Source organism: Ambystoma mexicanum, chromosome 1q (assembly GCF_040938575.1).
Source record: "Ambystoma mexicanum isolate Mex_15411 chromosome 1q, UKY_AmexF1_1, whole genome shotgun sequence".
Lineage (NCBI taxonomy): Eukaryota > Metazoa > Chordata > Amphibia > Caudata > Ambystomatidae > Ambystoma > Ambystoma mexicanum.
In genome coordinates, this window is record NC_090922.1 from 32,870,446 (window position 1) to 32,897,935 (window position 27,490).

Here is a 27,490-nt window from a genome sequence, read left to right on the forward strand (position 1 = left end):
AACGCAGGGGCGGGATGTGTGTAAAATGCGTCTAAAGGAGCATTACAGCATCTTGCCTTGAAGGCATTTAAACTATAAAAGGGTGTATACAATGGCCATAAATCTATAGTCTTCCTCTCATACAGAAGATTTACAAATTGCTCATCGTTTGCCAGATGTCACTCCAGTTTACTGGGACATACCCATACCCAGGAGCTGCTTTTAGCTCTTGCTCAACAAATGTCAATGTTAAAGGACATTTGAACCGCGCACTATCACCACCGGAGTGGTCCCCTGGCGCTCTTCCCAATTTTGAAACTTGAAAAGTAAAACAACAAAAAAGGAATTATGTTCCATGACACACATACTAGCCTGGCAGCTCTAACTTCCCTTCTACTGATCCTCATCGCTACTGTGTCTAACCTCACATTCTGCGCAAGGTGACTGGCACACGAAACAAGCATGGAGGTTGGTTGGAAGATTGTGACAATGCCTCGGCTAACAGCAGCTCCCTAAACATAACACATCAATGTCACAATATCCCCTTATCAGGGACCCCTGCCAAAGAGGGATCAGCAGTCCCTACACCTTTGTTTTCATTGCAATCAAGGAGAAAACCTGCCCAGTTAACCCAGAACCAATACAGCAACCAACATAACTCCCCCATAATAGCGCACACCTTCCCAGAGCCCTGAACAATCCCAATCTGTCATCCTAGGCACTATAAATGCTAGTTCAGTGTTACAAACCACTACCAATATTCACCTAACCAAATTACCTTCCAGGCATGAGCGAAACATGGTTCTCAGGCAATGTTCCCACTAGTCTTGACTCCCGTTACCAGAAAAATATAGGATCACCACAAATAATGGACCAAAGAGTAGCAGAGGGGGAGCATCCATTATCTTCCCAGATAGAGCCCGCTTCTTCATTGGAGCTACCACTCAAAATACAGCTCCTGAATCACTAACCTGCAAATGTATGGTTGACAACACTACGTCTACATAGTGTATAGGGAGTAACATTTCCGAGATAATAGTACATCTTCCACACAGATTTGGTCTGCCTTAGTCAGTAATATCTTTCCTAAAGCTAAAAAAAAAAAGAAATGACGACAATGGTGAGAAAGCAGTCAGCACATCACAGCCAAAATGTGAAGTTGCTCTTACATAATTCAAAACATAGAAACAGGTGCAACTCTGCCTAGAGACCATTCAATATTTACTTCCGCTTGAACAAGGACAAAGGTACATTTATATTATTTGCACATGCATTTAAAAATAAGTAATAAAGGTACGTTTTATGATCCATATGTTTAAGTCCATTTATTATGCAATGAAAGTCAAACATGGAAAACGAGACCCACAGCATATTTAATTTTGCAAATCTGGATGCTCTTTTCACTTGAGCAGCAGTAATGGTAGCTATTCTGGGATTTGTTCTGTTTCCTGGATAGCTAAACCAATGGTCAGTTTACATAATTAAAATCTAGGACATCTGTAGTGTCGCAACTCTGCGCAGATTACTGCTGCTTTGGGAAACCCGTATATCGTGCTTCGAAACAGAATTATCATTTTGTGGCTTACACAAAGAAAAGGGAATAAGATGGAAACTCTGCTAATCATGTTGCTTCAAAGCAATATAAAGCAGTGGGTAGCCAGCCAGCGAAAAACAAACCAGTGATGTGAATTTTGCAATCAGTGAGCACTGAACTGCTCATAAAAACCCTTAAAGACCATCTAAATGAGCATGAACTGGTCCACACCATAAATGTTTTACAGTTGCACGCCTTCAAAAAGTATGGGGGAAAGAACGAGAAAGCGAAGCAGATCACAACGGCATGGAATATAAACGAACAATTTTAGCAATGGAGACATGATGCACAACCCTCTTCAAACTAAGAACCTGCTTTAAAACGCACTGAAATGGACAAGTGTAGTAGATTTAACCAATGGCAAAATACGTTAGAAATGCCAGATCTTTCCTTGGCCCCAACAGTCTACCCAGGTACCTCTCACAAACATTCTCGCACTCACCTTTCAGCATTAATCGGAAGCAAATTGAGCATGCAAATATATATTTTAAGGCTCTTTTGCCTGAATCAAGACCCAACAAATGTCTAGACTGTGACATGATTTAACTATTCAAGTTTAGTGATACATTGGTTCAACAGCATATATAGCATGAAAACAGGATGCCAAAGCAATCAAAGATAAGTGATGTCCCAGGGAGGCCGAACAGTAGTATTTGTGTCCTACTAAAATACTTGAATGTACTTTTGTCGCCAATTATCCTAACTGGAACGGTGGCTACTATTCAGTGTGGCAAAGCTTGTAAGGCCTTGTCAAAGAATGTGATTGGTGGTATGATTGCAATTTTAAATACTCGATTTTCATGTTCTGTTCTTGCCGCATTTAGACCTTTGTCTGCATGTTCTTTCACTGTTCCTGGTCTACATGTTTGTGATGTAATGGTGGCTGTATGATGAAATTGCCAGACATTACAAAATTGCACCAATTTCCAATAAAAATTCAAGCAGCCATCTGTTTTTAAAAAGGCAGCTAGTCCCTTTATTATTTCAACGTGTGATGCGGGCATTTAGACAGAAAAGGGGAGTAAGATGGTATCACAGTGAAGGACAACACGTGTTTTGGGAGGGTTGGGTTGTGCATGAATCCTTCGGAGATGAGGGGGTATTAAAAAGCATGTAAAATGAAAGAAGATGGTCGACCACATGAAAGGTGCTCGTGGCCAGGATGAAATGTAAGCTTATACTGCCAGATTGCGAGTGCTAAAAGGTCCTTATTCTCTGCTTTCTGTCACACTTGTCTCCTTAACATATCTAACTTTTGAGAATAAGCATGGACCACTCTTAGGCAAGAAACACTTACCTTTATCAAAGTAAGAGAAAAACTATTCATTAGAAACTAAAGCGAATAACGTATGCTTGCATCAACAGCTCCCTTTCCCTCTTAGCCTAGGGATTTCTTGGCTAGAAAGTAGAGGGTGGGGAGAATTTTGATGATCTATGGACACAGAAGTTGGGCATTACCTTTAAAATGAAGGACACATTATCAACCGGGGACAGGAAGTCCTATAACAAAACGTGAGCCATGTTGCTATCTATTTGGACCATTCTGAATCTTCCTTTGCTGTACTGAAGCCACCAGAGGATGACCATTTAAAGAATGTAAAAGGAATTCTGCAAAAAGCCAAATTATCAGCAATAGAAGGGATGTATACAAACAATCATTCACTTTTCAGAAAGGACACTAGGTTTAGGGGACCATTCTGGACTGCTTCCTTGGTCCGGACAAGAAATCTAAACAGAAAATAGCATATACAGTCACGTGCTACTTACAATGAGAAAATTCCCCAAACAGTTCTGGAGAAAGAGGCTTTAAAAGAGTAGAGATTACTGCCCACCAAAGGTGCATAAAGAGACCGTTGAAGCTGTATTTGGTGATAATGCTTTAAATCGGCTGGGAGGCAGAGCAGTTCAGTGACCTTTCTTGTGAGTGCAAGGGAGAAGACAATGGAATCAGTTTACTTGGTCTGCCCACTGCATGCAACTATTAAAACATAGGGTATGACATGAGGAGGAGTTGCCTAGTTCTTATCACACATTCCTCGGCCCAAGTGTCTCCTTGACTGTACAGGTAGAAAATAGCTTTAGTTTTCTAAGCATATACCTGTAAACTGGGAAACTAGTGTTCATTCTCACAAAGAGTGCATTTATATCATTGTTCAGTAAATCAGAGGCCGGGCTGTTAACCTTAATTATTCCATATCCTAGCACCAAAGTTGTGGAGAGGTTGAATAGGTGGGGAGGCTTTTAACTAAACACAAATCCATCTCTGATGCCCATCAAGGGCCTTAATAAAAAGCATTGGAAGAATACTGCTCTCTATCTAAAGGCCCATGTCAGAAACCACTGAGGGAAGAAGTGCACCATCACCCCCTGAATACCAAACATTTAAAAGTGAATGAGTAGAATACATATGAACATAGAAGGTCAAGTTAGAATGTACGCAAACATATCCATTAATTTCTAAACATACCCAATACTAGTTTGATATTCCCTTCCTGCAAGAGTTTATTTTTTAAAGGCCTTCTTTTTTTTATTCGTATGATATAATATTCTACCATTGGTAAATGCTTTTCCTCATGGCTCTCCTCTATTGGGAATGGATGTATGAGGCCTGAACATATTAGTCCCATGAAAAACAGAATAGCAATTCCCGTACTTTAGTTCAAACAATAAAAGTGGAAAGTCAGAAGCTTAACACACAAAACATGTTTTCAGGAAAACAAATGTAGAGTGCTGATTTGTTGGTAATACTGCTGCACTGCAGCTTCCTCAAACAAGTGGCAGATGTGCATCATTTTGTTTTACATATGAATCCGCATGAAACAATTTCTGCAATAACATGCTAGGAATATGAATTCATTTTGAAATCACACGTTCTCAAAATCTTTGTGCACCTCCACAATAACTCCTACATGTACAATAATAAAAAATATGAATCGAACTGCAAACAAAATAAGTTACTGCAGAAAATAGAATGAACATAAACTCCTAAATGATGCTCATAGATTTTCTGCAACTACCATAAAGTAGAACTCGAAATAACAAGACTTCACTTGAAGATTTCCCCCCTCAGAAATGTTTTCTAATTTAAGGTAAAAGGCAAGATATACTTCTACTGGTTGGCAGCGTGCCACTGTTCGCGACCTCCATATTATCCCCCCAGACACAATGTGCTCCATGCGTGCTTATTGACCTATGAGCACATTTCGCAAGCCCTATCACATTTAGTAACACTTCACTACAGGAAAGTAAGCGGACAACATGGCTGCCAAGAGCAATGGTTTGCACCAACTTGCAAAGTAAGCATTGCAACTATTGGCGATGCTAACATGAAGACATGACCTCCATAGGTTTATGCTTGGCTGAGGAGGTATTAGGAGTTTCCAAAGAAATTCTTAATTAAAACTTGGGGTCTCACTGATAAATGGAGTCAGATGTTACTCGGAGAAAACACCATTTAACAAAATAAGTAAGGACTCCAAAGCATTCTAATGTCTGGTAAATGTTGAAAAACGTAGTCGCACTTACTTAAACCATTAAACATTTTATTATGACGGACCCTGTATAAACGGTTTTCGAAGTTCCAACTAATTGTGTCACTCATCCACACATTGATTAAACTTTGTAAGTTGGAGAAATGAAAAAGTTTGCTGCCGTCCTTTTTAGTTTGAACTTTGGGAGACATTTTGATCCTTACTTAGAATAATGTTGATCATTTCACCCTCGTGCTCTTTCATATGATCCATGAGGAGTTCTTTGCTGGTGGATTCAAAACCACATATACAACAGCAGAAGAGCAGAAGGCAATATTCCATGCCCGGGCGTTGGAGAGTTGAAATGTTTTCTAAATTGCACAAAGTATTCCTTAAGAGGCCTTGTTTCTGATCTTCACCTGGAGCAACCGTTTCATTAGGAGTCTGGCTTCCCAAATCTGAAAGGGACAGCAAGGTCTCGGGAGTGTGAAAGAAAGACTCCAATGTCTCTTCTGCACCATCATGCATATTACTTTGGGATTCTTGTTGAACTCTAATATAAAAAGACATAAATGCATCTATTATAACCAAACAGCAGCTGTAGCTAATGAAGTCAGCCATTTATTTTAGATCTTTAAAAAAACGAATAAAAACAAGGGCACATACCTGCTACTCTGCGATATTGCATCATTGATCGCCTTGTTTACTTGCTCATAATTGTAATTCTGGTCACTTGCATGTTTCCACATGTGAGATTTCAAGGAAGGAGGGTGGCTACACACGTAACCACATAGACAGCATCTGAAAAAACGTAGAAATTTGTCACTCTGGGCAGGGCATTCTTTGGATTCTATAATCGGCTCCAAACAGGTCTGTACAGAAACTCCCTGGTCGTGTCTTTTTACATTTCATACGAATTATGCGATGTAGAGCCATTTCTCATTTCCTATGTATCAGAGAGCAGATTCCCATGAGTTGTGAACAGGGATTCATTTTCAACGCAACAACTGACTTGTGGCTAAGGATTGTAATGGTACAATGCAAAAAAACCTGGAAAAAAAGGTGGCAAATGGCGCCAACTTTGCTTCGATTTTCTGAAGTCTGAAACACAGTGAAGCACATTTAATAAACTGTCCCAGCAGTATTTCAAATATCAAGATGGTTTGAGCCAGCGACGAGAGCACAATAATAAATGAGATAAAGTATTAGATATGTTTACTGTTCATAGTAACAATGATTCTATGATGTTTCCTTGACTATTTTGCAGAATTTGATTTTTCAGAGTTTCTAGAAACCTTTCGTTACTGCAAAATGCAGGGGGAGGGGGTGCGTGGGGGGAGAGTACCCCTGCACTCCCCCTCATCTACCGCATCACTCTCCTTTCTAGATACCCGACCGAAACCCACCATCCATCTATTTTGCAGTGAAAGAATGAGGCAAAATGTAATTCGGCCAAATGGTTGGTTGAAAAAAAACTGAGAACAATAAAAGTAGGACTTCAGACTGAAGGGCTAGTCATGATGGAAACTAAAGAGACTTCATGCAGAGTGAGCCGAACCAAAATAGAATCATAGCAGAAAACACAAAAGTCAATTAAAAAAAAACATGTAGGGAGACATTCTCTTTCCAATAAGTCTTGTACAGAAAGGTTGGGAAAACAGGATATACTGAATGCGATTTGAACCTGTGGAGCAATCATTTGTGTAATGGCCCCTTTGCTCTTTAACATTTGTATGAGGGAGCAGATGCTCCCAAGTCTTTCTGTATGCCGGTTACTGTTTCTCCTTAATGCAAACTATGCTATTCTGGTGTTTGGAACCGGGAATTGACTCCAAAAGTTGGTAGATCAAATTACCATTAATGGAAGAGGGAACTCTAAATATCAATGCAGACAAATAGAAAGTTATGTGCTCAAGCAAAGGAAATGTGTGAAGCCACAACATCTGGTCTAGGGTTCAGGAGATGAGAAGAGTTTCATCATATTATTCAAGCGTTCAATTTGCCTATAATTTAGGCTGGAAGGCGGAAAAAGAATCAAGTATCCACTAAAATGGCTCAATCTAATGGTGCAGTTCATTAGATATGCTGGTAAGCTTGGCCGTTTCCCAGGAAATGTAACGCTGGAGATCTAGACACCCAAATTGCGTGCCACTGTCGCATAGGGAGCTTGTACCTGCTGATATGCAAGATTAGAGAAACGTTCTATTCAAGACAATGGGTTAAATAAGGACTATTCTAGGCACACCTCAATCTGCCCTTATTTATCCTATGACAACAAGAGCTACAGCTTTAGCCATTTTGCATGTTCCATTTAGGAAATCTGTAAGCTTGTGGCACAATTTGTGCAAATCCTCAGGCTTCACTAACAAAATATGTAAATTGCAGTTACACAAATGTATCAAGGGTAAAGGATTCCATGGATGTGCCATGTGTCCCAATGCTCTTTGGGTTTACCCTATTACTACACTAATCTCACATTAGTTACAAGTGGATCTATATGTAAAATATGTGATCAGGTTTACACATTTTTTGAGCTAACTGAAGAAACCTTATATTTTAGGAAAAAAATCAGTATCTTGTTTAATAAATGTTTTTTTTTTTAAAACCCCAAAATCGCCAGCTCATGGAAACTTAGATTGCAATCGAAGAGTCATGTAATACCCAAACCATAATAAAATTCATTTGAATTTGTTACTGATCAATGTTAATTTGATGAAATTGTAAAAACTTGCGCAAACCCTGAATTCCTCTCAAACAAAGTGTTGTTTGGCAATTTAGTACTTGGAATTGATTCCTGGCCTTCAGTGTTATTACTCTCAGATTAGATTTTTCATTGCTGCCTGAAAATTACAGAGCATATTACTGATTTGTGTTGGTTACTAACAAAATGTTTTATTTTGAATTGAACTATACCAAGTATATTTATCATTATGACTGACCTTGTTTTGTCACATGGAGTTACTGCTTCAAATGTTTGCTTTTATCTGTGAGCAAAAATTTTGATTCTAAGTTTTAATGAAGCTACACAATTGTATTGCCATATTTTTGTATCTTTTGAAAGTTTACCGTCATGGAGATTAGTACTCTCCAAAGCAAAGCAACGTTCTGACAAGAAATTGACTATAGAGTCCTATATCAAAAAGAAGTAATCCATTGTTTTTAGACAACTAACAACTTGATTAACTGAGGCTGTTTCCGATTATCATGTTTATTAATGAACATGGGACCCAATCTTCAGCATGCAAGAAGACAAGACACTTGAATCAGTGCCTTAACAGCCTTGAGTAACAGTTGTTTTACAAAGACTAAAAGGCACATTTGCTCCCAAAAGATTTTGCAAAATAGCTACATTGGCCATAATGTGAAGTACTATTAAAAGTAATCAACTTCTTTCTATTGTGTATTTACCCAGACATTTTTTCTAATCTTTGATGTTTTGGAAGGCTGTAGTTCTTTTTAAAACTTTGTTTCGAATACATGCCAAACAACCAATACATTTTCTGTAATCAAATATATAGAAAAGAATAAAACATTTTAACAAATTATTCATAAAGGTGTTGACATTTTGTAGACTGAGCTCCAACCACCATGGCGATGATAGAAGGCATGATCCGTATTCCTGCAACCTGCCAAATAGAAACATTCCAAACCCACATTACAAGAATCGATCCAATCAATCTTGATAAAAGTGAGAAGCTTTTTAATTATGGCTTGTGGAACAGATTTTTTTTCTGTCCCCCAATTGTTCAATGAGGAGTCTATATTTTAAAAGTAGTTAAAACTATTAGAGACCAGTGACGGAACCTCCAAGATTTTAACAGAAAAATGTGCAAAAATCTAGCAATTTGGGGTCTTCCAGAATTGTGTATTATAAATGCTGCATTTACTAAATGTGTGATCAGAGAGACAAGCTGAGATGTCGGGCGTGCCCCTCTAATCAACTATTTCCCAGTAGGAAGTTGCACTCGCAAGATTTTTCATTTGGGGTAAGATCTTTCATGAAGGATTTTGTTCTTGGAAAACACCAACACATGACCAAGTATACTCATTTCCTTCAAGGTTCTCTAACTGGAGGTGTACCTTGGATACATTCATTTCAGTTCCTGGTAAGCCATATACCATTAAAAAACATTGCTTGGGGAAGAGCTATTGAGCATCTCATATATTTAAGACATATATGCTTGCATGAGATGCCTTCAGCTACATACAGTTTCAAATCACTCAGAGTGCTTGTTCAAACTGAAAATGTTTTTATGGGATATTCCCTGCATAACTGTACACAGTGTACACAGTGGAAGTGCTCTTTCTCCTATAAACCAATAGAGAATGCAAGGTGAGTGGTTCCTGGCTTTCCCATGCCTTGCAATGCCCCCTGAACATCCCCTGTGCTTCAAGGTTGTTTTCAACTAATTTAAGGGGCCTGACCCGAAAAGAGATTCCTAGAAATCTAAGAATTTCATCCCAATGAGTTAGAGAGCATGTTGTAGATGCCAATAACGTCCTGCATCTCAGTCTTGCAGACTTGGTGAGAAATGGCAGTATGGAAAGTGAAACTAAACAAGGCTCCACCATTAGCCCACCACCGCTTTACCATCCATTCTAGAGGTCAGTCCAGTATCGTGGTGATTAGTGAAGCTATTACATGTCTTTTGATAAACTGAGCTCCCACGCCTCCCTGAAGTGTAGTGCACTGCAAGATCTCGAATCAGACTTGATGAATCTTGTATATCCAAATTATAGCAAATGTTTCCCTTTGATGCGATTAGTCATTCTGCTTAGCATATAAATCATCAGGATCTGGAATACATCTCAACAGCTAGGTCATCTTAAACACTAAGATGTGGCCCAGCCAGGAGATTTGCTGTGAATGCAAGCACTACAAATCTTCCATGATGGTTGTCCAGAAATCCACAATATTGTCCTTGTATTGACATTTGTAGATGGGGATGATCCTGATTCCCAAGTATTCCAGGTGGTCTTCTGACCATTTAAACAGAGTAAATTTAATGAAGCATTCAGATTGTGTCCGAGGATTCAGTTATGTTCATGCTCACTGATTTGGAATGATTGGTGGGTAAACCCAAGATTTTCCGAATCGCCATAAACCTCTGTTGCCACTGGGTGAGTGGATTCAGAAACCCTCAAAAAAGATATCATCTGAGCATAATGCTTATGTGGCGGGCCTTTAATGTGAAGCCCTGTAATTACTTATTACGCAAGGCTTGTAACAGGGCTCCAAGGACAATGCAAAAATAGCAGTCAAGCAAGGGCAGCCTTAGCATGTGTCACTACAAATCTGTTTTAGGTTTTGTGAAACCATTTACCTTCATTTTAGAATATCAAATTTGGACGTTAGCCAGGATTAGATTAGCAAACTAAGGTCTGAATCCAAAAGCATTTAGTGCATCTACTTAGCTCAGTTGATACTATGTAATGACTTGTTGGCATCTAGGGTCAGCAATGCACATTTCTGGCTAGAGTATCACCCCTGAACCCCAATCCAACTAATTAATTAATCCCCCCTCATTATGTTATGGAGGAATCAGCAATTTGTTAACAACGGGGTCTGATCGGGCTCAACTACGGAGGGAAGAACTGCATTAGTTGTGTGGCTAGCATCTTGGCAAACATTTTGCCATCAGAAATGAGGAACTAAATCAGGTGATAGGATGCAGAATCTAAGATCTCATTGTCTGGATTCAGCAAAAGACTTGTTTTGGATTCTGCCATTGAGTGCGAAACTGAGTATTGAGAATCCATCAGACTTGTCTTAATCCCAGAAAGAGATCAAATTGCTTGCTCTAGCTCCTTCAAGGGAATCAGACTCGATTGAGGTCCTTCCCATCACACTGAGAAAGCTTAGGAAGGATGATCAAAGCCAAAAATATCTGTTGTGTGGCTTGGATTCAGGGGACATCACTTGTGAAAGTCTTACTTCAGTTTTACCTTCTCCCCAAATATAAGCTTCTGTGTGTGTCAGAGCGATTTGGTATAAAATTGCACACTTTCAATTACAATGTGGCTACCAAAATAAGACTGGCCTAATTATCCTTCAAGTAATAGATCTGCTTGATCCATAGAATTGAATGGGCAGAATACACCAGGCGGGCCTCTAATTGACTCATGGCTGGCTTCAAAGCTCACAGGGCCTAATGAGAACCTGTGTGTTTGTGCTGTAGTTCACATACCCTAACTGTGGTTTCAAGAGATTGGCATGTTGATTCCTCGCTTTCATAAAGGCTGGCGCCCTGCTAATTATTTTCCTCATCAAATATTCCAGGGTGAGTGCATACAACTTGCGAGTGCATCTCCACTTTTTCACTGCTCACTCTCTGCTCTCTCCTCCTCTCCCTTTTCCTAACTCCTCCCCTCCTCCTCTTCCTTTCTTCTATGCACTTACTCTATCAGAACTGTCCATGACCTAGTACGATAGCAACCTTGTTTGTCTCTCCCCCTGCCACCCCACCCAGCACTATCCGAAATGTCATCAGACTAGTACGTTATTCTCTTGTTTTGTTCCTTCCCTCCCTTTCTGTACCGCGCTCCCTCACCTTTTATTAATCTCTGGCTCTACCAGAAATGTTGTCAGGTAGTACGGTAGTCGCCTGTCTGTTTCCATTTGCTTCCAACTCTCTCCCTCCCTTCCTGGTCTATGTCTTAGCTCTGGCACTATCTGAAATGTCGCCATGCCGAGTATGATACTTAATTTCACATTCTTATTGTTCATGGCCTGTAAGAATTTTATTGTATTTTCCCTTGTTGCCTCCCTTGCCTTGAAGCGCTTTGAAACAGATTGTTTATAGGCGCTATATAAATAAACTTTCATAGCATAACTAATCAGAGTGTGGTTCAATGGGTACCTGTTCATTTTCCATGACTGTTTCAATACTTACCAGTTCGCCTCCCAGTCCCTCTCAAATTGTCGCTCTACAGTTACACGTTCAAATCCTAATCTTGTTTACCCACAACTTGTTGATACCTTAGCCACTATTGAGCTGGGTTTATGGAATAGTAGGTCGCTCTGCAATAAGACCACAGTAGTACTGGACATTTTTCTACGTTTAAATCTTCACTTCCGTTGTTTAACTGAAACTTGGATTCCATGTCAAGACTGGAGGCTCACATCATGCTTCTCTTCCTTTATTATTGCATGTAAGGAAAAGCTCAGAAGCAAGATATTTTTGTGTACCTTATATATTAACATACTCATAATGAAGGTGCATCAAACATAACAAAACACCATAAAAAATGTATCCCAAGTCCATAACAGTTCCATAACTGCAAAAAACTCCATTTCCCATGATGCCTCCAAGGGCATGTAGGTATTCCCATAAACAGTCTTGAACAAGAAGTAACTTCCTCTTTCTTTGCTGCCAACAGCAAGAGATCAGTTCACTTCTTGTTCACTCTGTTTATGCAATGATTTGAGTCTTAATTGTACATCTGCTTATTTTTATTGTTATTATCACGTAGCGTGTTTTTTTAACTGCCTTGTATTTTCTTGTCAGGCGTATCTTCCTTGTTTCTTCCGACGTCAGCTACTTCCTGCTGGCGTCGGAGACTATATTTATTGCAAACCTTTTTGTTTGTGTATTCCCGCTTGCAGCGTCTTTTCTGACCGCTGCAGCGGGTACCGCTGTGACTGCGCTGCTTCCCTGGCCCGGAGGAGTTTCTCGCGGGCTCCGGGGAAGACAGCACAGCCTTCGGTAGAGCACGGCGCCGCCCGCAAGCCACAAGGGGGAGCTCCTGCTCTCCCTGGTCCTTTTCTTCAGGCCCCGGCGCTCGCAAAAGCATTTCCGTTTGAAAATAACGGTTGCTGCGAACGTGGGCGCCAGAGTCTTTCACTTGCCTTATACTGCATCATTGTTTCAGCATAAAAAATAAATAGATAAAAAATAAACACACAGGAAAGAAGAAAGGCATTCTTCTGATCTGCTGCTCCAGCCCGATTAGGGAGCACATTTAGAAAATAAGGTTTAAGAACAGGGGTGAATTAAGTACTCCTAGAAAAAAAGATATATAATAATTTATTGATTGACAACTACTGGGTTTTGAGAGAAGACCATCAGTGAGCCCAGAAAGATTTTTTTTTTTTTAAAGGCGGTAAGGTGCTTATAATTATCATGGCAGCGCAGTACTCCCCTCAATCAGATCAGGGTTGGTCTGAGGAGGATTCATGTTATATTGATGAGGTGGCTATGGAAAAAAGCCTTCAAAAAAGGTATTGGGATCCAAGGTTGAGAACAGCATTAAGAAGGCTGTGACAGGCATGCTCCTGCCAATACAACAGCGCCTAGACAATATGGAGGAGCGCAAGCGAGTGTCATCTCCGACAGGGAGAAAGACCACCCAGAAGAGGAAGCACCTTACACAAGGGGGATGTAGTCTAGCGCGCAAGAGCAAGAGCTCTCTGAGCCCCCCCCCACCCCGAGCCAATCAATTCCTGCCACTGCTGCCATATCCAACGCCTTCTCCAGGCTGAAAAAAGCCTTTACGAGTAGGAAGGTAACCCCTTCCCTTGAAGGACCCTCTAACCCCGAGGAGGAAAGCCGGGGTAATAGACTGTCAAGCCAAGAGGGAGATGGACATGCCATGGAAGATGATCAAAGTGCAAGAATATATGATGATCTATCGCACTCTTCCTCAGATAAAGATACCCAGATATGGGGTTCAAAACCCTCAACTGCTGGGATTGCGGCAGCCCCCATCCCCAGGAGAAGCACTGGGGAACAGCCACCTGAAAAGGGGATGTTCGCTCCCGAAGATTTAGTACACCCCAGATCCTCTGACTGGGAGCCATCAGCCAGAACAACTGATTACATTTTTAACAGGCTGCGCAAGCCTCTCGACAAAGATCAGAGAGAGACTAAGGGCAGAATGCCCAGATCAAGAGATACCAGACAGAGTGGTTCTGACTCCGGAGCTCGATGAAAAAATGATCACGTTCTTGGGCAAGCATGTGAAAGATCCTAGAAAAGGCATCGACCGAGCCTGGAAGTTTTGCCAGGATAAGCTTCTGGACGTCACTGGTCCCCTTGCAAAGATCTTAGACCTGGCAGAAGAAGCCTCCAACTCTTCAGACCCCAGTGATCCTCTCAGGTTGGGCTCAGAGAGCAATCTGTCCACTGGGCAATGCAAGCTGCGCTATTTCTACTGAACGTCGAAAGGGCATCCTCTTTAAGATTGACTCGAAACTAACTGAACTGGCAAATACTGAGTCTGGTGCTGCCGCTCAAGGCTTACTCTTTGAAGATCCTTTCATGAAGGAAATGTCCAAGTTTGTCGGTACCTTTACCGCTTTGGACAAAGGCCAGGCCTCCATCAAGAGGGTCTTTGCATCAGAAATGTTCTCCAGGGCCGGTCGAGGTTGCTCGTCCGGCCGCTATTCCTTCGATAGAAGACCTCAATATCAGAGGGAGCAACACAATGCTTGGCAAGAGCGCACGGATACCTTTTTTCCGTCAAGAGGAGAAGGCAGAGGGCGCTTCTGGAGGGGAGCCGCTAGGAACACAGCCCAGCATCAACCCGCAGGTCAGTCTACTCATACCAGCGCCAGCGCCAAATACACACATTGGGGGAGGCTAGCGCTCTTTACAAATGCTTGTGATGTCTTATCAGGGGACGCCTGGGTCAGGGACCCAGCGCGTGACCTGCGCCTAGAGTTTTTCACGCAGCCCTTTCAGGTCAGTCGCCCCGCTCCTATAGTGATGGCCGAAATAGATCTGAGTGCACTAGATGGTGAGATTCACAGCCTATATCAGAAGCAAGCGATTCGCCCCTGCTCGAGTCCGGATCGTTTCTTCAGCCCAATTTTTCTAGTGTGCTGGAAGGAGAAGATGAGGCCCGTAATAAATCTCAGAGCGCTCAACGATTTTATAATCTACCGTAATTTCAAGATGGAAAGCATCCGCATGCTCAAGAACATCCTGAGACCAAACGATTGGCTCATGCGCCTGGACCTAAGGATGCCTATCTCGCAGTGCCCATTCATCAGGCACATGTGAGTTACCCAAGGTTCTCGTGGGGGCGCCAAGACTGGGAATTCACGAGTCTACCCTTCGAGCTCTCTTCAGCACCCTGGGAGTTTACCAAGCTGCTGAGACCATTTGTGGATCATCTCAGAGAACAGGGCATCTGATAGTGTACCTGGACGACATGCTTATGGCTCAATCTCAGGAGCTAGTACAAGAACAAGTCAAGCTAGCCATAGATTTGCTGCACAGTCTCGGCTTTCTCATCAATTGGGAGAAGTGAATTCTTTGACCTTCCAGGAACCTAGAATTTCTGGGGTTCGTAGTGGACACCTAAAATGCGCAGCTTCGTCTCCCAGCTGCCAAGATACATTCCACCAAGCGGGAGATTCGCAGGCTTCTACAGAGGGACTTGATCTCTCTGCGGGAGCTAGCGAGGGTAATAGGACTTCTATCCTTGTCTATCCAAGCAATATTTCCCAGTCCCCTTCATTACCTAGAACTGCAAAGACAGAAGGGTCAACACCTAAGACGAAGTCTCTCTTACTCTCAACGCCTGACACTGCCCCCCCAGACGAGAACAGAACTCAATTGGTGGCTCACGCACATGGAAGCCTGGAACGGCAGGGCCATCTTCGGTTCCACCCAGGATATCATCATCGAATCAGACGTCAGTCGTTTGTTGGGGACAAAATGTGGCTCAGTAGCCACGGGAGGGACTTGGTCCACACAGGAGTTGGAGATGCATATAAACTGTCTGGAGCTTCTTGCGGGCTCATTCGCAGTTCGCTCCTTTGCCAGGAACAAAGTGAGCTGCTGTATCTTGCTGAAAATGGACAACGTATCTGCAGTAAGATACATCAATCATCTGGGTGGTACCAAATCACGTCCACTAGCAGAACTGGCCAAAGACTTGCCATTTCTGCCTGGATCACCGGATTTCTGTCACGGCGGAATATCTTCCGGGTCTCAGGAATGTGATAGACTGGCATTCTCGCAATTACGCCGATTCCAGCGACTGGAGACTCGACAGACATTTTTCTCCGCCTGCACCAGATCTGGGGTCCAATGTCCAAAGACCTCTTTGCCTCCCGTTTCAACACTCAGCTTCCAGTGTTCTACAGCTGGAGACCCGACCCAACAGCCTCGGCGACAGATGCATTCTTACAGCCCTGGAAGAGGGGTTCACTACGTGTTTCCCCCCTTTTCCATGATAGCGAGGACCCTGGCAAAGGCCCGTCAGGACCAAACACCTAGTTCTCATAGCCCCAGTCTGGACTTCTCAGACCTGGTATCCAGTTCTTCTGGAACTTTCTACGGATTCTCCAATCCTTCTACCCCTCTCTCCGGATCTACTATTGAATCCGTGGAGGCTAGCTCATCCCCTGCTCCTCTCCGGGTCCATGACTCAAGAGCTCAGAGGATTTCCGGCATGCCCCTCAAAGCAGTCCCTCTCATTGAGGAGAGCTGGGCCCCCGCAACCCTCAAGAGTTATTCCAATTCCTGGAGAGCCTGGTGTCAGGACTGGAGTTTTCACCCAGTTTCAGCAACTTTAGAGGAGATTCTCAATTTCTTAGCCTCTTTGGTGGAAAGAGGACTTGCGTACAGAACAGTGAACGCTTATCGCTCTGCAATTTCCATAGGCCACGACCTCATACAAGGGGTCCCAACAGGAGAGCATCATCTTGTTTACAGATTGCTTAAAGGCGTCTGATTTACAATGCTGCCTCCGTCCCGTTATGAAGAATTGTGGGACGTTAAGTGCTCAATCTTTTTCTCTCGTGGCTGCCTAACGAGGAGCTATCACTTATGGCTCTCTGGCAAGCTTGCTACCTTGCTTTGCCTAGTTTCTTGTAGGAGAGTTTCAGACGTCAGAGCTATAGAACCTAGCGGGCAGGTTCTTTTCTCCTGACGGTATTGTTTTTCACATACGAAGAAGAACTAAGTGCGACTCAAAAGTTATTTCTTACCCAGCTTTCAGGGAACAACCCAAGCTTTGCTTAGTACAATGTTTGAAAACCTACGAAGAAGTGACAGCTTCCCTCAGGACCTCGCCTAACGGTCAGCTTCTCATAGCTATTCGCAGACCTCACAAAGCAGTTTCAGGCCCTACTTTAGCACGCTGGGTGCGATGGACCCTAGCGCAAGCAGGGATAGATACTTGTGGGCAAAATGGGTTTAGAGTCTCGTAGAGTACCGCCAGTAAAGTAGGCATGGTTTCATAAGTATGACACTGACACAAGCTTTACAAGTTTCAAAACCTTTATTCAATTCTTGTGGTTTTGAAAAACTCCCACTTTGCCCTATAGCTATTATGGGAGTAGTCTCTGCCATCAAATAATAAAGAATACACAGTCCTAGTCAGTCTTTGTCAAATCAAAATGGCCGTTATTAACAAAACCTAATGCCTGCCCTATCTCTTAAACAAAAAGGGGATCAAGGGGAATGTGTATGCAAAGGAAAGTCAAGGTGGCTGAGTCAGCTCTCCTCCCCTCATAGGACAGCACAGAGTAAAGCGGCCCCCATAAACATGAAGAAACACACTGGCTCAATTGATTAAAAATAAAAAGGCACTTCAAAAAGCGGGTAGAGGCCCGTTTGGCCTTCCACGTTAAAGTAAATTATTTTTTGTTCACCAAAGGTTCTTTCACAGTTCAACAAAAGTTCACGCAGGTCTCCCTCAGTCGGGCTCGGACCTCGCAATCACAGCACTTGCCGGGATTCCCTTCCCTAAGTTTTATTCACATTCATTAGGGTTTCCCTTTGCCCATCTTATTTCATATTCCAAGTCTCCCTCAGTCGGGCTCGGACCTACCACTGATATCAAAGACTTTCGACTGTGTAAGGCTTTTACCATAAGACCTCTGGAGCACCACTTCGACTTCAACTCTATCTCTCCCTTATGGTATTTGCCCCAGTGTCTCTTGGTCTTGGTAGTGCCAAAACACAATCAACAAAGTTCAAAGAGATCTTTCTTTTAAAGCCGTCACCTTTTAACTTCCCCTTTCAACAAGATTAATCTTTACCATTGCGCATTTCAGAGTTAGTTCACTTGCCGCTTTATAACAAGGCAAACATTTTGTGGAGAATTTCGAGTGGGCTACTTTCTTTCACCGGACCACTCTGCTACTTTGTATCACTGGCTTCACAGTTATCAGTAACTTTAGAGTTTCTTTCGCGTCTCATCAGCATGCGCACAACCATCAACTGTGTTGCTGCTTCAATCTTCCCTTGACACAAACCGACCTTTCATGTATTTCGCTAACTCACCGAGTGTGTGCATTCCTTTCTTGTGTCTGCGGCTTTGATTCAAAGGTTCTGCTCCTTCTCGTGTCTCACCGTGCTCAGAGTGTCTCTATGTTCCACCTTCTATTGGTTTGGGGGGAGCTAATGGGTATTGCACTTGTTAACAGGTGTCTGTGGACCTACGTGGTCCACACATTTGCATTCAAAAGGCATGTCACCCATGCTAGCATGCTTACTGGTGGTTTACAGGAATTGTTCCTTGTTATCTGCAAACATAGGGGGGCATCTTGCTATGTACTGTCGCACTTTGATACTGAGCCCTGACCACTAGTATCAAACCTGCAAGAGTCTTGTAGTAGCTGAAATCCCAAAGTTGGTTTAGGCTACACTTGCATGTGCAGTGGAGATTAATTATAATCAATCCTGCTTTTTAGTTGTCAATAGGGCCTCCGTTTGACATAGGTATAGTGACTGTCCCAGTATTCTCTTTTAGAGTAGCATTATAAGATGTGGGAAACCCTTGAGGGTTTGAGCTGTTTGCAACTAGTCATGCAATTAGGTCTTCTCTTTGTATGTGGCTGGGCATGTTAATGCCACTACCACTTTGTACATTCTGCAGTCTTGCAGACTGATCAGCAAGCATATTGCCTGCACTGCACACAAAATCAGTTTTGTGGGCTTTTGTACACGTAACACAGAGGTCTAGCCTTTTAGATGTTCCATATTTATATGCCAAATTTGTTTGGACAAGATTGGCTTGCCTTTAAAATCTGCATGTGTTGGCTTGCCACCATTAGAGGCTCCAGTTATGACCTCATATTACATAGTCTGTATCAGACACAATTAGACTGGGCTTATGTAGATCAATTTGTTTTAGTGCAAGGAGGAGGCCTTGTAACTCGCCAACCTCAGCTGATATATCTCCTAGGTTCTTTTTGTGTATCCTGGTGTTCAAATACATTGTTATGGTTGAATCTACCTTTTACAGCAGCACAGAAAGCAGAATACTCAAAGCGTGTCCCAATTGCTGCAACATAACTTCTATCACAGTATAGTACGTTTGCAGACATCGAAACCGGGTTGTCTGGTACTGCTGCTTCTGCACTTGGTTGTAGAGACCATTCCAGTGCATACATTTCTTTGTAGCTATTCTGGTTTATAATGTTGCTTTATGTCTGGTGCTGTCTACGTTGCTTCTGCACTATCATATTTCTACAGCAACCAGTAGCTTTTCCTCTGGAGCATCTTGTAGCTCAGTATTTATATAGACACGTGAATGACAATGCATTACTTACCGTAAAAGCATTTCTGATGGTTGCATCTGCTTAGATTCACAAGCTGTGCATAGGTCCGACATCCAGTGGTCACTGCGGAGTATTGCATTTTGTTTTTTGTAGTCGGAAAGGGGACGTCGACAAGGTGTGTCTGTAACACTATCCCTATAGTGACGTGCGTTGTACCCACAATCACTCACGCGTCGAGGTCCCTCTGTTTGTATTTTTTCTGCCCTGAGGGAGCCTTCTATACGTGAGTGAGTACAGAAAAGAGAGAGAGATGTAGAAAGGTGTCTATGTTCCTTCCATCCGAGCGGGGAGGAAGGGTGGGCGCATGTGAATCTAAGCAGATACAACCATGAGAAATGCTTTTACGGTAAGTAATGCATTGTCTTCTGATGTTTGTTAATCTGCTTAGAATCACATGCTGTGCATAGACTAGCGAGCAGTACCCAGAGTTGGCGGTGGGTTATGAGAAGGAACAGTAGAGAAAAGATGTCTTAATACTGCCTGTCCCACCTGGGAGTCAGATCTAGAGTGCGCATCTAGACAGTAGTGTTTTGTAAAGGTGTGCACAGAACTCCAGGTAGCCGCTTTGCAGATGGACTCAAGGGGAACATTTGCAATGAACGCTATGGAAGCCCCAGTGCCTCGAGTGGAATGTGCTCTTGGCTTGAAGGGTAGTTCTCTCTTAGCAAGAGTGTAACAGAGAGTGATGCATTGAACAATCCATCTAGATATAGTGGACTTTGAAACTGCATCTCCTTCTCTTCCTGCTGCCACAGAGACAAAGAACTGATTAGTCTTTCTCAGTGGTCTGGTTCTTTCCATGTAGAACATGACAGCTCTGCGTACATCTAGTGTATGCAGACTTTTTTTCTCCCAAGCTGGAAGGGTTTTGAAAGAACGTTGGTAGTTCTATTGACTGGTTTACATGGAATTTCAAGATGAATTTTGGTGCAAACCTTGGGTGTGTGCGTAGAACCACCTTATCCTTGTGAACTGTTACGAAGGGGTCTAGAACAGAGAGAGCCTGTAATTCACTTACTCTCCTAATGGAGGTGATAGCTATTAGGAAAGCAGTCTTAAGAGTGAGGTCTTTAAGAGTTGCCTTGTGCATGGGTTCAAAAGGAGGGCCCATGAGTCTAGAAAGTACCACATTTAAGTCCCATCCGGGAGCTGAGTTAGCTATCGGAGGGTGTATTCTCTTTACCCCTTCCATGAAGGCCTTGATAACTGGTATCTTCCACCACGACACTAAGTTGGGAAGTGGTGTATGCAGAAAGTGCCGCTAGGTGGACTTTAATGGAATTGAACACTAGACCTGAATCCAGTAAATGGGTCAAGTACAGAACAATGTTAGTGGGAGAGCAGTCAACCGGGTTGATGCTCTTACCTCTACACCAGATGACAAATCTTTTCCACTTTCTAGAATAGCAGTTGCGAGTATTTGGTTTTCTGGCTTCCCTGAGGATGTCCATACATCTCTGCGGGAGTTGTAGATGTCCGAATTCTATGATCTCAGGAGCCAGGCTGCTAAATTCATGGTCTGAGGGCATGGATGCAGTGTCCTCCCTTGTCCTGTGACAGCATGTTGTACGGGCAGGGAAGTTTCACTGGGGGAGATAGGGACATCTCCATCAAGTGAGCGAACCATGGCTGCCGGGCCCACATTGGGGCCACTAATATCATGGTAACCTGCTCCTGGTGCATCTTGTGCACCACTTTGTTGAGAAGGGGGGTCGGGGGAAAGGCGTAAACAAATTTCCCTGACCACTGAATCGACAGACCGTTCCCCTTGGACTGGTTCTGGGGGTACCTGGAGGCGTAACTTTGGCATTGTGAGTTCTCCAGAGTTGCGAAAATGTCTATTTCCGGGAATCCCCATTGCGTGAAGACGTCTAAGACGATGTCTTCGTGCAATTGCCATTCGTACTCTTCGGGCAGGGGGAAGTCTCTGCTGAGTTTGTCTGCTAGCAGATTGAGTTCCCCTGGTACTTGTTGGGACAGTAGGACCATGTTGTGTTTGAGAGCCCACTTCCATATATTCTGGGACAGCTTGGACAGTCCTGGAGAGTGGGTGCCCCCTTGCTTGTTGATGTAGTACATGGCTGTGGTGCTGTCTGTAAGGGTGTGGCAAAGGGTTTCCCTATTATCAGGTTTTCCTTTGTCCACCACCGTAGCGAGAGAACCAAGGCTTGCGAGACCACCACTAGATCGTCCCATTGTCCGCTGGCCTGACACCACTGGCTGTTGAGCCACTCTTGGATTGGGCGCATGTGCAGGCGCGCGTGAGGTACCAAATAAATACACAACGCCATCATTCCTAGCAATCGCTTTGCGCACCGTCGCCTCTCGACCTCCCACATATTGGGGGGCTGAAACAGCATGTTTTGGACCCTCTCGGAGGGGAAGACGAGGCCGTCCTTTGTTCGAATTAGAGCCACTAGGAATTGTTTGACTTGGCTGGGGTCTAAGCTGGACTTCTTCTCGTTGATGGAGAAGCCCAGTTGGAACAAAAGGTCTACAGTCTTTTGGGTGTTTGAGAAGCATGTCTTGTAAGAATCCCCTGTTATGAGCCAATTGTCGAGGTAAGGGTATACTGGGACGGATAACCTGCGCAGGTGGGCCGCTGCCACTGCCAGTACTTTCGTGAATACCCTTGGTGCAGATGCTATGCCGAAGGGTAGCACTCTGAACTGGTAGTGTTTGCCCTCTATCATGAACCTGAGGTATTTTCCGTGCGCTGGCAACATTAAAATATGAAAGTATGCATCTTTCATGTCCAGTGTTGTCATGTAATCTCCCTGTGATAGCAGTGGGATTACTTCCTGTAAGGTCAACATACGACATTTTTGGGGTTTGACAAACTTGTTCGGTGGGCGCAGATCTAATACAGGGCGCATGGTTAGATCCTTTTTGGGTACAACGAAGTACACTGAATAAATACCTTCCATTACCTGAGCTAGAGGCACAACCTCTATGGCTCCTTTTTCCAGCAGTTGGTCCACTTCTTGGAGAAGGATGGCGAGGTGTTCTGGTGTCATGCGGCGTCCCCTCGGGGGTCTGTATGTTGGGGAACTGTTGAACTCTATATAGTAGCTGCGGGCTACGGTGGAAAGTACCCAGCGGTCTGATGTTATTCCCTCCCATGCTGGAAGAAAGGATGTTAACCGGCCCCCGACCGGCGTTGCATGGGAGGGGACGCGAATCTTCGCGTCACTTGGTGGTGTTGTTGGCTTGGGAGCCTCTGGGGGTGGAACCCCGGCCTCTTATCTTGCCACGGCGTTGACCCCTCTGATTTTACTGGCCGCGATTACTCTGGTAGTTGCTGGAAGAGTACTGTTGTTGTTGGATTTGTTGCTGGCGTTGTCCATGAAAAAAGCGCTTATTACCAAATCCCCGCCTGTTAGGGGGTTTTGAAATTTGGTCTAAGGTCTTTATTGTATCAAATTCTTTCTTCGCGTTCTCCAGCGCGTCATCCACTGCTCTTCCAAAGAGGTTGGACTCCTCTATGGGTTTATTGGTAAGGGACGCTTGTGTTTCCGCCTTAAATCCGGAATTGCGAAGCCAGACGTGACGCTTCAGTAAAATTCCCTGTACCAAAGTGCAGCCAGACGTCTCTGCTGCATCGAGGGTATTCTTGACGATGCTTTGATTGACCAGAGAGTCCTCGTTAACTGTAGCCAGTAAACAAGTCTTTAGGGGTTCGGGAGCTTCTTCAATGTCCTGTTTCAGCTTAGCCCATTGGGCATCGGCGTAACTTGCCAATAGGGTATTATTGGCGATTCTGGTAGAGAATGCTGCAGAGGTGGTGATTCTCTTGGCTAGGGCATACAGCTTCTTCCCCTCTTTATCTGGGGGTGCCTCGCTAGTAGATAGTGGGACTCCTGCTCTTTTCCTGGTGTTGGTCACAACCAGGGAGTCCGGGATTGAGTGACCCTTAATATATAATGGGTCTGATTGAGAGGGAGAAAACAGTTTCTCAATCCTCGGATTGACCCCTCTCACCAATGCAGGAGTGGAAAGAGAAGGTGTAATACGTCTCTTAACTGAGGCGAGGATGGGTATAACCAGGCTAGTGGGGGGTTTTTCTTTGATAATCCTCTCCACAAAATCAGTGTCTGGGGAGACCTCCCCAGTTTCGATCTCGAAATGTGCTGCTGCCTTCTTCAGCAGTGCATTGAAGGTGGGTTGATCATCGACAGGCGAAGGGTTCCTGACTGGTGTAGTTTCAGTAGACCTGATGACTATACTGCTACTGCCTGCGTCAGTCGACCTAGCCGGTGACTGCCAGGAATTTGGGTCGCCCTCGTCTGTCTTTTCCTGGAATCCTTCCTCACGTAGGTTAGTTTCCTCGTGAAATCCTTCCTCTTCTTGTTGGTCCTCAACATAGATGAACTCATCTTCCTCTTGGAAGAAGGTGTCTTCCTCAGTGGGATTGTAAGAGTTTATGTCCTCCTGTATGGGGTTATAAAACTTCTGGTATTTAGCCCTTGGACTCTCCAGGGGTGCCTCCCTTGGTCTCTTAGGTTCATGTCCATCCCAGAAGACAGGGCACCCATCTAGTTTGTCCATATAGGTCTGGAACCTTTCAAAAGGTCCACTGAGGTCGGCCAGGACGGTCTGGGAAAGAAAAGGAGGTTTCTTCCTCCTGGAAATGTCTGGTTCTGTCCCATAACGTCGAAGAAAGAGAGCCTTTGTCTTCTGAGTAGCCTTCTTGCTGGCTAGGGCCTTCTGTCGGTGTCGGGAACTGGCCTGATCTGTTTTCCGGCGCCTTCGCGTATCTTTGGCCTTGTGCGCGGTTTTCGGCGTTTCACTCGCCGTACGTCTTTGGGCGTCCTTAGATGCTATGCGCGCGAAGCTTTCGGCGAGCATTCTCTCTTCCGAGGGATCGTTCGCCGTTGCGCTATGAAACGTCGAGCCTTTGCTCGTCGAGTCTTTGCTCGTCGAGTCTTTGCTCGTCGAGTCTTTGCTCGTCGAGTCCTTGCTCGTCGAGTCCTTGTTGGCAATGTGAGCGCTCTTGCGATGCGTGTCGCCAGAAATTTTGGTGTTAGCGCCCTTATTTTTTGAGTGCCCAGTCGCCTGTCGCGGGAGCGGGGAGGGCTGACTACCCTTACGGTCGGCGGAAGACGTTGGTGGGCCCGGCGTCCCCGTTGGCGCTATGGCTGCCTTCGTCTTCGACGAAAGTGTGCCTGGGGGTATGTGCTTTGGTGTTTTTCTGTGTGCGTCCTCGTCGCCGGGGTGTTCATCCCCATAAACAGGGCGTGAGCCGGGCTTGTCGGGGCCGGGGACGGACGAGGAGGAGCGTGAACGCTCCTTTGAGAGGTCTACAGCCTCCGTTACGGGGGCCGTGTAGTCACTGTCCTCGTCACACTCGGCGGCGGCGGCAGCGGGCGAGGAGTCAGGCCTAGACATGGCGTAGGCCGCCCACCTTTTGACCCTGCGGTCTTTTAGAGTTTTGGGCTTTAGTAATTTACAGGCCGCACAGCCGTCCTCCTGGTGATCGAGGGGTAAGCAACGGTTGCACCGTTTGTGCTTATCCTTCCAGGTATATTTACCCTTGCAAAGCGGGCAAAACCTAAATGGCGTCCTCTTCATAGCGGAGGGTAATAAGTGTGACTACGACCTCGAAAGAGAGGGAGGGGAAAGAGAAAGGCATTCTTAAAGAAAAGAGACCACAAAACCCCACTCTCCCTACTGTGTATGGCCGGCGAGGCCAGGCCACGTGTTCGGCAGCGCCGAAGGATCCCCTCCACTCGTCCTTCCGTCGAAGATCTTGCTCGGCGGAGAAACGGCTCTGCGTCAAGGGAGGGATCTACGTTATTGATATTAATAACTAACGTCCAAAGGTCGAAGAAACTATTTGGCAATGTCTCTCGAGGAGCTCCGCATAAAGGCGACCAGTAGCTGGGCGGAAAAAAACAATCTGAGGGACCTCGAAGCGTGAGGGATTGTGGGTACAACGCACGTCACTATAGGGATAGTGTTACAGACACACCTTGTCGACGTCCCCTTTTCGACTACGAAAAACAAAATGCAATACTCGCAGTGACCGCTGGATGTTGGACCTATGCACAGCATGTGATTCTAAGCAGATTAACAAACATCAGAATGTATGTTACAAGGGTTTTCTCTCCCTGATTACATACTACATATGTAAGAGTTAATAGACCAGGAAATAGTGTAATTTCTAAGTCCTTGTCTGTGTTCCAGTCCTGAAGAAGACTACTTTGAGTAATGCTTTTGAAATGCTTCTTCCTCCTCCACACGGCAAGAAAGAAAAATACTACCTTTCCTCTCCTTCACACACAAAACACTCACTATCGTTGGCCTCATCATGTCAAGTATCGCCTATGCAAACAGCCTCTACCTAGGAATACCAGAATACCTACTGAAGAAGCTACAACGGATCCAAAACACAGCAGGCTGGCTACTCCTCAAACTATCCAGAAGAGACCACATCACCCCTGCCCTAAAAACACTACACTGGCTCCCAGTAAAACACTATCACCTTCAAAACAATGTGCATAACGCACAGGGCAATCTGCGGACAAGGAGCAGAATTCCTACAAAAGAAAATAATCTACAAGCCAACGAGACCCCTCAGGTCAACCAACGAAATCCGCCTGGAACTAAAACCTTACATCAAGAATAAACTCGGAGGCACCGCCTTCTACCACTTAGCCGCAAAAACCTGGAACAACAAACCAAAAGAAATAAGGAAAACCAAAGATCACCTTAAATTCAGAAAATTACTAAAAACCTTGCTCTTCAATACCAGAGACTAAAACCGAAAAAGTAAGACAAACGCCTAAACGGGAAAGGACATTGACAAGCCCAAAGAACCGACTGAGAAGCACTCAGGGCACCGGGAGGGGTGACGCCAGACAGAGTGGTGCACATGCGAGACCCATGGAGACAGAGGCAACAACCCCAGCCAATCCTTACCATCCCCGACCGCCCTATAGATACAACTAGGTACCACTGGGTTGTGGAACTGGGGAGATACCACCAATCACCACACTAACTGAGATATGGACACTGGCAGGTGCACTAGCCATGTGGGCGGGGGTGAGGAACATGCAAGGTTGTTGACGGAACAGGCGGAAGAGGCAGCGAGATGTTCAAGGGGCCTCAAATACAAAACAAGCACGAACCTCCAGAGGCACATGGTGCCCCATCGAGCGAGATTACGCAAGCCCAACTGGTCAAATCAGGATAGAGATGCCAACTAACCGATACCACTAACAATTTCCTCCTCTGCATACACCTCTCAAACTCCAAACCCAACACAACCACAAACCTCCAGCACAACAAACTGCACAAACTTCACAACACTACAACAACAAAACAATAAACACACAGACTCGCAAATCAGTACACGACGACTACCGGCCGCATACACCCCAGGCCCAGCCGACGGACCCACCGGGCTGAGGCTGCCAACAGTACATCACTGCTCTCTTGCACTTTTCCAGCCTCCACCCACTAACTCACCTGCCCTTCCCTCTTTCAGAGCCGCCACAGCTCCAGGGGACCACTCTGGTGGTGACAGTGCGCGGTACAAATGTCCTTTAACATTATATGTTAGTAGACATGGTGCAGGATGCGTGTGTGATCTCCCTGGCAGTCTGTTGGACGGATACTGGGCTTATTGTGGTTTCACAATTGCTGTAAAGTCTGCCATTTATGAGGGCCCAAAGTTCAAAAATGTCAAGTATGACCTGTAATTGCTTAATTATTTGTTTCAGTTCATACAAGAACCTTTACAAAATGTACAGCAAAGATATAAAGCATACAACATAAAAACAAAAAGGTACCTTGTTTTTACATATAGCTCATTACACATGTCATTTCATATCCTTACATCAAATCTACAAGCAGTTAAGATAAATGAATAAAACCCTTGAATCTCTTAAGACTCTTAAAAATAGTATTCATCCGAGCACAGAA

At 44.3% G+C, this 27,490-nt stretch overlaps 1 protein-coding gene across 2 annotated transcripts in view; it reads right to left on the bottom strand.

Moving 5' to 3' along the window:
* Window positions 1-5,094: 5,094 nt before the first annotated feature.
* The window catches only part of ZNF507 (zinc finger protein 507), a 374,177-nt gene continuing 351,781 nt past the window's right edge, over window positions 5,095-27,490 (bottom strand). For both annotated transcript variants that reach the window (XM_069635452.1, XM_069635453.1), the window contains 2 exons: window positions 5,710-5,844; window positions 5,095-5,596 (listed from right to left, as the gene is read on the bottom strand). In XM_069635452.1, the coding sequence (XP_069491553.1) occupies window positions 5,233-5,596; window positions 5,710-5,844 (499 nt within the window). In that variant the 3' untranslated portion in view covers window positions 5,095-5,232. The remainder of the gene's footprint in view (window positions 5,597-5,709; window positions 5,845-27,490) is intronic.